Here is a 12,544-nt window from a genome sequence, read left to right as displayed (position 1 = left end):
GTGTAGAAATGTGTCTCACTTCATTAAGTCATAATCTTCCGCTATAATTTCCTTGGGAGCAATACTGACACGGGGATTAAGATATTTTATTAAATATGTGCTCACACCAGCATTCACTACATTCACTCTAGTGTTTCCTGTAAATATATAGTTGTTGTTTTTCTGCCATGTCTCAGGAATGTTTCAAAAATCGGCCATTTTGTTTCTAAGATAGTCTAAAGCAATATTTAGGAATGGAAAAGGTAATTGCAAATGTGAGAAACTGACTGTACCACACTTTAGGAGCCTTCAGAGACCATTAACCTTTTCTTTCCTCTTTTTACTGAGCATCAGACAACAGAAACTCAGGAGGTTGTCTGGTAATATCTGCCTGAACTTGGAATGAAGCATTTTCAAAACAGCAGATTTTATCATTTGATAATCCAACTCTGAATTCTGGATTTCCCTTTAATAAAATGTTAAAGCCCAGCATTAGCACAAATGCACAGGGTTTTCAATGTTTGTTTGTTTGTTTCTCCTTTGGTATATAGAGAAAAAAAATCACCAAGTAAAATATTGTATCTCTAAGAGACACGGAAGCATCGCTTGATTCCAACCACCACTTTAAAACCTGTGTGCTGAGGTTTGAGCAGGCATCTCGTGTTGACAGCTTCATCCACATTTCATGCAATTTGCTCCAATCTTTTCCTCTTTCCTGGGCAAAATAAATCCCTCCCTTACAGACACACAAGGGTTGCCAAGCAACCAGGAGCAGAAGTGAGGGGTCTGCATTTGCTGCTACTCATTACGCCACACTGATGCTCGGCTAAAGAGCACACATACACACCGTAAACACACACACTGTATCATTAAAGTGTTTTCCACGTATTGATTCAACGCTTGTTGAAGACCACAATACAAAAAGACTCAATTTATGGCTCAAACTGAACAACTCACATTGCAGTGACTTTGCTGCTCAGCCATTAACGTCAACTGAAATCAAACGAACCAGGGTTCTCTTCTGAGAGAATGTTAGGGTCAGAGTGGAGTCTGGGCTAAGAGCTGCAGCAAGCAGCAGCGACTCCCAGCCTGCCACCGTGCCCCCATCTCTGAGCTCTGAGTCGGAGTAAGTGCCTCAGTAAGTGTGAGAAAAAGGCACGACACTTACTAAAAATATTTCTACTGTGAAATATTCATCACGTCATGAAGTTTATTCCTAAGAATGTGGCATTTTTGCTCCCCAGTTTATGAGCTTTCAAGTGCATCGCAGCTTTCTCTCTGAAATCCAGCTAGCAGGGAGGTGTGAAGAGGAAATCTGAAGAACAGGAGGCAGGCAGACATGGTCAGCCAGGAAGCTGCAAGAAGTTCAGAAGCAAAGATCTTACCAACCTCAAAGAAGAAAGTGGCTGCAATCATACTGAGGCCTTATCCACAAGGAAAGGAGAACTTTGCCTGTACAATCTTTTTCTTTCTCCTTTTTAAGAAGTTTTCCATCCATCTATCCATCCATTTTCCACTGCTTTATCCTCCACATGCGGTTCGCTGGGGGGTAGCTGCGCCAATCTTCGCCAGTCCATTACAGGGCCACATATAGACAAACAACCATCCACTCTCACACCTACGGTCAATATTTTAAGTAGTACTATTTAGTTAGTTAGTTAGTTAGTTTATTTGTCCTTAAATAGGAAAAAAAATTTCACTGACCATAAAGCCTCAAAAACATGAAATACATAGAAATACATGAAAATACATAGATACACACAGTTACAGTTCTTCACCCACCACCATGTCCCCACATACCCCATCCACATGGATGTTAACAGCACATATACATCACATTACACAGACACAAACAGAAAAACCATCACCAGTTGGCATTACAGGGGAATGAGGGCGGCCCAGTGATCCATCACCGCTGTGACCTGTTGTTCAGTGCTGCTATTGCAGAGGGCACAAAGCTTTTCCCAAAGAGTACTCGCTTCCACCCCATAGCCCTGTATCTGCGTCTTGATGGAAGCAGAATAAAAAAGGGATTGAGGGGGTGGGTGGGGTCATGAGCGATGGTCTGTGCTCTGTTCATGGTGAGTGTACTGTTGAGGTCCAATAGATTAGGGGTGGGGACGCCTATTGCTTTGGCTGCAGTATGAGTGATGTGTGTGAGTCTGTTTCTGTTGGCAGCAGTTAGCATGTTGAAAAAGCAGGGAAGACAGTAGAGATGGATTGGCTGGACTATGCTTTTGTAAAGTGTCCAATTTACCTAATTCCTGTGGGAGGAAGCCGGGGAACCCATGGAGAACATGCAAACTCCATGCAGAAAGGCCCTTTCTGCAACCCGGTTCTTCTTCTAACTGTGCCTCTCCCCCGTCGAAAGAAATTACGACGTGGGAAATCGTGAGCTGTGGGTCCTGGCTCTACAGGAATGGAGACACTGGTTGGAGGGGGCCGCCCAACCTTTCATAGTATGGATTGATCACAAAAACCTCTCCTACCTCAGAAACTCCAAACGGCTGAACTCCCGACAGGCACGGTGGGCCCTGTTTCTTGGACGCTTTAACTTTTCCCTCACCTTCCGACCAGGGTCCAGAAACCTGACGCCTTATCCCACCAGTTCTCCACAGGCCCCCCTTGTTTGGAACCTTGTCCCATCTTGTCCCCCTCCTGAATCGTGGGAGCAGCATCATGGCCGGTGGAGGAGAGGGTCCGGAGGGCACAGTAGACCGAACCCGACCCTGGAGGTGGACCTCCTAACTGCCTCTTTGTTTCCAACTCCGTCTGTTCTGAGGTTCTTCAGTGGTCACATGCTTCAAAATTCGGCTGTCATCCTGGAGTCTCCTGAACCCTCCAATTCCTCAGACAACAGTTCTGGTGGCCATCCATGGCTCAGGATGTAGCCACCTTTGTCTATGCCTGTTCCATCTTTACCCGAGGCAAATCATCAAACCGTCCTCCCACTGGTCTCCTTAACCCCCTCTCCATACTGGTTAGGGTTAGCCCTAACCCTAACCCTCCCCATCTAACACCACCGTCCTTACAGTTGTCGACCGCTTTTCCAAAGCCATCCATTTCATTCTCCTCCCTAAACTGCCCTCTGCTGCTGAGACAGGGGATCTGCTTGTGAACCATGTGTTTCGTTTCCACGGCCTTCCCAGCGACATCGTCTCAGACAGAGGTCGCACTTCTCCTCCCAGGTCTGGAAGGCATTCTGCTCGGCACTTGGCGCCTCTGCCAGTTTGTCGTCCAGATATCACCCTCAATCTAACGGCCAAACTGAAAGGGCGAATCAGAGCATGGAGAGCGCCCTAAGATGTGTCACCGCCAGCCACCCTACCCCCTGGAGCACTTTCCTCCCCTGGGTCGAATATGCTCACAACTTCCTCACCTCTGCCTCCACCGGTGTCTCCCCCATTATGGCGTCCCTGGCTTATCAGCCTCCCCTTTTCGATTTCCAGGAGGATGAGGTGGCGGTTCCAGGCCAATCTCCGTCATTGCCAGGCGGTGTGGCGACAAGTACGGTCTCCCTTCAACGCGCCTCCATTCGGTCACAGTTGCAGGCCAACCGTCACAGAATTCCATCTCCCACATTAAAGCCAGGGAAAGGGTCTGGTTCTGCTCCAAAGACCTTCCCCTACAGGTGGAATCCCGCAAACTTGCCCCTCGATTCATTGGTCCCTTCCCAGTGGATCGAGTCATCAACCCCACATCTGTCCGCCTTAAAGGGGAAATAAGTAGTTTATAGTGCCATCTAGAGGAGAAGCTGAAATTTACAACAAAGACCTGCTGCTCTGCTCACCCCCTCCCTTCCCTGAGCGCTACGATATCCGCAGCTGGTCAAATGTCGTCCTCGTTGTCTTTCTCCGTGTCAGCAGATGAGGTTCGTGAGGCGAGGGAGAGGGTGAGCTACCGCGGCCGTAGAAGACGAAGCGGAGAGAGAGGAGGCGGGACTTCTGCTACAAGTAAAGAGACGCTTGTTTTGTTCTCTCGCGTTTGTCCTTACAGGCTCTGGTAGAAACATGGCGTCTTGCTGCTAACAGTGGCTATGCAACCGCGGTCCGCGGTCATGTTATTTAACATGACTTTTTGAAACACTACGAAAATGAAACAAAAACTATTATACAGCGACTAGACAATGCAGGAGCACATAATATGTATAAAAAAGTGGATTTTGGGTTATAAAAACCCTTAAATACTACACATTGTACCTTTAAATTGCCACGATCTCTCAACATCCACCCCACGTTTCATGTTTCCCTTCTCAAACCTGTGTTTGAGTCAGAGCTGGTATTACTGTCCTCGCCTAGCTGCATCGGCGTTTCCCCCCTTCACCTCACTCACTGATTGTTAGCACGATTCACCTGCTACTATCTTTTGTTAATAAATATTATTTAAGTTTTACTTCTCGTTGTCGTCTGTCTGCATTTTTGGGTCCACCACTTGCTCATGACACTATCTAATGCAATTTGTTCTGGTCAACACCTAGTTCAATATTAATGATCAGTGGAAACACACTCTAACGTATATCAGAATGACAGTACACTTTAAAAACTATATTCAATGACTCAGCAACCGTGTTGCCACAAGGATGATTCACCCAAGTGTCTTTTGTAATTCTGAAACATTTGGAAAACTGAGCGCCCCTGCTCTGCAGTACAGTGGTGACAGCTGAACTAAATACACTGTTATTTCCAAAATGGAAACACTGGATACTGTTAACAGCATAAAGGCTGAAATACTATGACTATATCTATATCTGATCCTGAGATCTTTTTAAGCTTTCCTGTGAATTTCCATATCATTTTTCTCACAAATTATTCATACATCATCTGCTGCTCTGTCTGTATCATGTGACCTCCAGAAACAGGTGCAAAACTAAGCCCCGTAAAACACATTTACACACACACACACACACACACACACACACACACACACACACACACACACACACACACACACAGTTTGGTGCAGCTATCCTTGTTAGGACGCTGCCTTGACTTCCATTCATTTGGGCAGCCCTTAACAATATCTCATCCCTAACTGTAACCATAACATTATAACCTAACCACAAACCACAATTCACATCTTACCTCTAACTTTAACCAGAGTCTCAGAAATGGGGTTCTGCCTTATTGGGACCTGGCTTTGGTCCCCATGAGAACTACTGAACAATTTCAGTGTTTGTACCAAAAGATCCTAGATGCAACACACACACACACATACACACACACAGGCCCCTCTGTCCCAGCAGCCGGATAGAGCAAGTGCTTTGATATGATGCCCACTGCATCTCCCATTCTCCGCACCGCTCTGCCATCGCCTCTGTGCTCTCCCTGGTCTTCCTCCATCATGCTCAGCCTCCTCCTTGCTCTCACCCTCAGTTCTTCCCTGACTGTCTTTCTATTCCTCTGCACCTCTCCATTTAAGAATCCATGTTCCTACCCGATTCTCTCTCTTTCATGGCTGTAAAACAGTATGCTCTGTGTGTGTGTGTGTGTGTGTGTGTGTGTGTGTGTGTGTGTGTGTGTGTGTGTGTGTGTGTGTGTGTGTGTGTGTGTGTGTGTGTGTGTGTTCGGGGCGCATGCTTCGTGGATCTTGGTACATGTCTAAATGTATGCTGCTGTAGAGTATAGGATGTGAATTAAGAATCCGAGCATGTTGCTGCTTCCCCATCTTATGACATGCTGTGACTCCAACACGATCAGATCTGGTTTCCATGACTACTGATGCCCCACTTAAAGCTGCTGCTTCAGAGTTTGTGTGTCGGTATATGAGTGCACACACACACACTGTAGAAACATACCATTTATTACAGTGATCACGTGCCTTCCTCACACACATGTATCTGTGCCTCTGCTTTTCTTTTGTGTACGAAAATGGAGGAGTATCTCTCCTTGTGTGTGCATGTGTTTCCCCCATAATAAGGCATGCTCTTTAATCTTTAATGCAGCTCAAACGACAACAAGCACACAGTCAGAGCCAGAGGAAGCGTGTTTTCCATCAAAGACCTTCTCACTGAGCCAGCAGGCGACTAAATCGGGGGCACAGTATGGAACGGTAGTAAACATTGCCCTCAACACCCCAGAAGAGTCAAACAACCAAATAACATTCAAAAACGCCTTCTCTGATTGGGTATTCAGTAACATTGTCAGTTTCCAGCAGCATACTACTGCTACATACTTCTAGATTTAGATATAAAACATTTAAACATTAAAATATCTAAAAACATGCCCACGTGGTTGGTGTAGCGGTTAGCATTCTTGCATTAGCAGGAAGAAGACCCAGGTTAGTGACCCTGTCGGAACAAGGGCCTTTCTGCATGGAGTTTGCATGTTCTCCCTGTCCAAAAACATGCAGACCTGGGGATTAGGCAAATTGGACTCTAAACCATGAATTTGTGAAAATTTCACATTGTGATTGGAATTTAATTTGGAGTTCTTGTTGTTTATAGGTTATTATGCTTATTTTATTGGTCTGGTGCACTTGAGATTAAATTGCACCATATGTGGCCCCTGAACTAAAATGGCTTTGATAAGCCTTCTCTAAATTGACCGTAGGTGTGAGTGAGAGTGAATGGTTGTTGACCGACAACCTGTTGAGGGTGTACCCTGCCATTCACCCAATGTCAGCTGGGCACCATAAATATAAATAATAATAAATTAGTCCTTTCTCAGTCCCGCAGGGGAAATTCCTTCTCTGCATTTAACCCATCCTCTACTATAAACCTAATCCGAGAATTAGGAGCAGCGGGCAACCACTGAGCAATGCCCGGAGAGCAATGGGGGTTGGGTACCTTGAATACCTAAAAATGACAGCACTTGCATTAGCAAAAATGTTTTACTTTTTAGTGGATGATCACAACTTGTCATTGCTTGCTGTGTGTTCTGTGGCTAAAGTTATCCGTGTAAAGACAACAGTTCCCATGATCCCATGAAAAAGTATTTTCTTATTGTTTTGAATGAGAGATCCCGAGCAGACAACATCTCATGATCTCAGTTATTTGTAGGACTTATTTTCATTCGCAAAACATATTTAAAATGATTATATGACAACATCTATGAAAAACAAAGATCTTCTCTGCAGTCTGTAGAATAAGATGTGTATAGAGCAAGACAATAATTAATCTAAAATGATATTTTGACACACATGTTTGGCCTAGCTATATTGCAATTTCGATACAATTTTGATTAAATTGTTCAGCCCTAGTCCCAATATTAATAGATATTAATTGTGTCCCAAAGTATTAGCACACACAGAGGAAAAGAGTGATTATACTGCAGGAATAGTAAACAGTGTATATGTATCAGCAGGCTGCCGATACAGTGCATGTGACAGTGCAGGGTGATCTTGTGAGGCACATATACACAGTACAGAGGAGAAGAAGTCCATTTTTTTTGTTGCCTCTCAGCGTTAAAGCACAAATCCCTGCACGTCATTCTTTACACATCAATTGCGTCTGCATGCACCCAACAGTATACACACACACACACATACACAGCGATAGCGGGAGGAAACTCCTTCTGTGTGGGTGCTCAAATCAAAACAAATGAGTCATCTTTCTGTGAACCTCACCAGTGTTCTGCTGCTGGAGCACCTCTTCTACAGCAACGAGACACACAGTACAGCCTGCTTGGCCTGATAGCTACGAGCTAGCTGTGTCAGGTTGTCTCAATTGGACTGCAGAGTTTCCCAATCCCTCTGTGTGTCCCACATTTTTTCAAATGACAGCCCTGGTCCACTGCTGTCGCAGAATCTGGATGAAGCTTGTGCAGCTTGCACCCAAAAAAAGGTGTCTCCTGTTGTTTTTAGCAAGGGGGAATTCCTAAAAAGTGGAGTCTTAAAGGGGACATATTATGCAAAATCAACTTTTTAATAATTTAAATCCTTATATTTGGGACTCTGGAGGTCCTATCAGTTGGAATATGTGTGAAAAAAGATGACTCACTCATGTTTTTGTGGTCCTCCTCAGTCTAAGTACAGGATGTTGACTTCCGCACTCATTGAGACGTCACAATGCGCTAAATTCCTGGAAATGTTGTCTCACTGAGCTCCACTTTGGCCGTAAAACATGCGAGAATGCTGGCGAGGGCAACAGTATCTGAAAACCAGAGGTCCACGAAGTCTGCAAAAAGTTCTATTCTTGGCTCCACAGTGCAGCACAGAGTTCTACACAAACTTCCAGCCTCAGAGGATTTATCTGTCCAGTGGATACATGTTATTTATGACGACAATGTGCCTGCTAGAGCCTGCAAATTATCACTTTTCCAAATTCTAACTGCTGTTAGCTCCTAGTAGCCTCTGTGGCTGATGTCATTTCCTGTCCCTTAAGTTTTGTTTTACTATTTTTAAAGGTGGACCTAAAGAGATACTACTAAACAGAGCGTTCTGAACAGGGCTGATTTTGCAGGGTGATTGAACTGCTGTGGTGCTTCATTATTATGGTATTTTGACCAAAGCATGTCACAGACATGTTCATTAGGACACCAGTGAACTAGGTTAACTTGGAGAAATATGGAATAATATGACCCCTTTAAATTTGTCCAATTGATGAATTCCAGTTTTAGGGCAAACTAAATGTATATGAAACAAAAAGGCAACCAAAGGTTGACTACAACAAGTGGTGGAAAGTAGCTCAGTACTCACTGTACTTAATAGCATAACTGTGAAAGAATCATCCTACACAATGACATATTTTTCCTTTAGTAGGCCTAGTTAAGTACATTTTCATACTTATTATTGGTATTCTTTCTAAGATTTATTGATCTGAATACAGGTTCTAACACAGACCAAAACAAACTAGGCGTATATGAATATGTTTGTATTGTTTTACATATGTGAAACAATAGTAATATTGGATATAAATTACTAATATATTATTTCAACTGAATTAAAAACTTAACTGCTTCATGTAATCTGTTTAAATTGATTACATAAAGCAGTTTACGTAAGATGCAAGGTGTTAAAAGAAATATCAGTCTAATGAATTTGATTTTCAATTTTAAGGGAAATCATGTCAAATCAATGAAGATATTGTACAATGTATGACAATATTGCAATTTTGGTGAGCCAGATATTTTGAAAGTTGCACACAAACATTCTCCGGTACAGACACAGATCAGCGGTGCTCCCTTGACTTGGAGGTCAGGGCACCAAGCACTGACTGTGGAGTCCTCGCTGTGGGCCTGGCTGGGGACCTTTGTTGCATCTCTCTCTTTTCGCTGTTTCCTGTCATCTCTCTACCAGGGCGGCCTTGTAAAGGCATGGTAATAATCATAATAGAAACTAGCATGACTCACAGGTCACCTAAAGGTGTTGTTACATTGGCAAAATGACACAGTTTTTTTGCCATTAAAGATCGCGACAAGTGTTTGCTCTCTGCGCTTATGTATCCACACTTAAAGTACTTTTCACGCACAAAAATACACTCACTGCATGCTAAAACTGCCACAAAACCAATCAGCTCAATGTAAGAAAGATGACAAGCTGTATGCAAGAAAGTGTATGCACACACCAAGATTAATACTACCCTTTTATGTTATTCCTACGAAAATGAAGACCCATGAATGAGGCTCTGCAGACAAAAAGACTAACTGGGACAACAGAAGAACAGGGACAACTGGGAGTGGGAGATGCTGGCGAATGTGAAAATAATAATAATTCTGGGCCTCAGCTTGTCATCTGAAAGAGGCCAAAGACAGCATTGGGCTACAAATGTGTTTGGTGCAAGTGTGTCCATTTTATTTCTCTTTACTTCACTGATGATAAGGCTAATTGGGTGTTTCTCAGAACATGCACACAATGGCACAAACAACAAAAAAAATTGCTAACTTTATTTAAGCTTTGAAGCTCACAGTTCCTTCTTCTTCTTCTACATTTAGGGGTCGCATCGTCTGCCTCCCTTTAAAAATTCAGTTCCTATTTTGGTCATTTCATAGCGATGGTAATTGGAGATTGAGGGACATGCTGTTCTAAACTGTATCTGTTCCTTACAACCAGCATATCTCAAAGTGTATTATTCAGTTATAACATTATATATTCAGGGTCCAAATACATTATTTCATACTCAACTTAAACCTGCTATAACATTGCTGGAGCCTGCAGGGAAAATTATTAACTTGCCCTGGATAAAATGGATCCATGACATTTCCACATGTAGGATTCTGTTTTAGCACATCATTTTCGATGTATTTATTGTTTGCTTTTCCCCTTAATTGAACAGAAGAGAGTAAAAGTGTGAAAGTGGTAAAGAGAAGACCACTGTTAGCCAGAATTGAACATACACCGCTGCAGAAGGCTGCAGCCTCAGGGACACCAGCTCTACCTGATGAGCTAAACAGTGCGCATTGACTAAACACTTGTCCATAAAATGACAACACGATCAAAACAGTTCCACACATGACAATGAGTTTCTGCGATGGCTCCCGAGCTCAGAATACTGCTATCTCACTTTTAAATGTGGACTGATTTATCAGTTACTCTTTGTGTGGCTTAGAAACATTGATCCAAAATCAACATTTTTATTGTATTTCCCATGTTGCAAGACTCCTAACCACATTTAGCTTGGTAGTAATCTCATCTCCAATCAAATTTAACTCTGCCCCTCTTAATGAATGATGCAGAAGCAAAAGTTTCCAAACAGACGAAGAAGCTATAACTTGATGATTGGCTGCTTAAGGAGAGAGATTGCAAAACTAGGAACACTGGAGTAATCGCTTAAGTTGCATACTCCGTCAGCACGTCACCTGAGGACCCGTCCACCACCTTGACTTTAATCTCAGACATCAGAGCTTCACTGAGATGAAACGGAATGTGCGGAACACATCCAGAAACTCATAGATGAGCAGTCTTTGGTGAAGGTAATGTAGATCTACACATCACGAGTAGCTAAATAGACATCATCATAGTGATTAAGTCATTCTCCTGTGTGAAGGGATTGCGGACACTTGTCCATGTCCGTTGTCTGTGTGTCAGTGGGCCTACCACAGTTTCTGTCACAGCTCTGATAGCTGACCAGTGTGAGAGAACAGCTCCTGCCATCACACACACACACACAGAAAGACAGACAGAGCGAGCGAGAGTCATGTGCATTAGTGATTACTCATTCATACTGTCTGTGAAGGGATGTAGCCTATCCAGCAAAGAGAGCAACACACACACACACACACACACACACACACACACACACACACACACACACACACACACACACACACACACACACACACACACACACACACACACACACACACACACACACACACACACACACAACTGCCTTTACCTCTCATGGCAGTGGGCATTGCGCCATCTCCACAGTGCTGAAACTGACTATATGGCTGAAATTGGGGATTTGGGGTGAGGGTGGGGGTGGAAGTGTGTATGTGTGGGGGGGTTTACATGCAGTATCATACACGGCAGCGCGCACACACACACACACAATTGTGGTTTTTACAGCATATGAGCGAAAGAGCAATTGGAATATCTCTCCGCTCCATTGATGAGATGTGCTCTACTGCTGCTGATTGTGATGGTGATGAAGATGATGATGGTGGTGGTGGTGGTGATGGAGTCAGCAACAGCAGCAGCATCAGCAGCAGCCTATAGGCTTGGCTTGGATGGGTATACGCTCTGAAACAGGATGACAGAATGCTGAGCCTCCACTCCTCCCTGCTTCTCGGGGACATCCATTTCTCTGCACCGGCTCAAACACATCCACTCCACTTTAGAGACTTCAGTCGGTCTCACCACAGTCACTCACAGCAGCTATAACCACATACGTCAGCCTGCAGGTTTGGATGTGCAGGAGAGCACACATGCACACAGTGTGTGGCCCTCCACTGCTCACCATCTTCACCACAAAGCCTCTTCCTCCTCCTCCTCCACCTCCTCCTTTTCCTCCTCTATACCATGCATGAACATGATCAGCCCTGTTGCGATCAAGGGGTCCAACATTACCTTTCATCCAATCCAGAACTTGCTTTGGTGTCCATTTACTTATAGGTTCCATAACCAAAGCCATGGTGTCACAGTCTCTCCGAGATGAACGGCGCAGGACTCAATGCGGGCCACATAAAACGGCTTGTCAGTCACATCTGGAATGACACGGCGGTGGATCGATCAGAGGGAAAAGAAAAGCCTGTCAGTTTAATTCTCGCCATCAGAGCATGGCTGCCTGCAGAAACGGTGAGCGGGATGCGGTGGTGCAGTCCACGCGCACACACTGAGGCACGCACGCGCAGGCACACACGCTCTCTCCTCCTTCCCTCCCTCCTCTCTCTATCTCTATCTCTCTCTCTCACTTTCTCGTGCCTTCCCGCCAGCAGCCCGCGCGCTGTGAGAAGTGGATTCGGTGGGCGCGAGGGGATGGAGCGAGCCCTCCCCTCCCCTCCCCTCCTCCCTCCCGCCTCGCTGCTGCAGCATCACAAGGGCCACCACTCATAATACAGACCAGGGAATGGTGCAACGCACACCATATAGGGAGGATCTCTCTGCCTCCCTCCCTGACACACACACACACGCACACATACATGCACGCGCACAGGTTTGTGGCGCTATCCTTTTAAGGACTAATAGT

At 44.6% G+C, this 12,544-nt stretch overlaps 1 protein-coding gene across 1 annotated transcript in view; it reads right to left on the bottom strand.

Moving 5' to 3' along the window:
* LOC310928942 (connector enhancer of kinase suppressor of ras 2) overlaps positions 1 to 11,989 on the bottom strand; it is a gene marked incomplete at both ends in the record, with an annotated part of 62,227 nt that extends 50,238 nt beyond the window's left edge. The window contains one exon of the mRNA XM_083891609.1: positions 11,926 to 11,989. Within this exon, the coding sequence (XP_083747735.1) occupies positions 11,926 to 11,989 (64 nt within the window). The remainder of the gene's footprint in view (positions 1 to 11,925) is intronic.
* Positions 11,990 to 12,544: the final 555 nt, after the last annotated feature.

This window comes from Microchirus variegatus (genome assembly GCF_963457635.1).
Source record: "Microchirus variegatus genome assembly, chromosome: 6".
NCBI classification, from domain to species: Eukaryota; Metazoa; Chordata; class Actinopteri; order Pleuronectiformes; family Soleidae; genus Microchirus; species Microchirus variegatus.
This window is presented reverse-complemented; position numbering and strand designations above follow the sequence as displayed.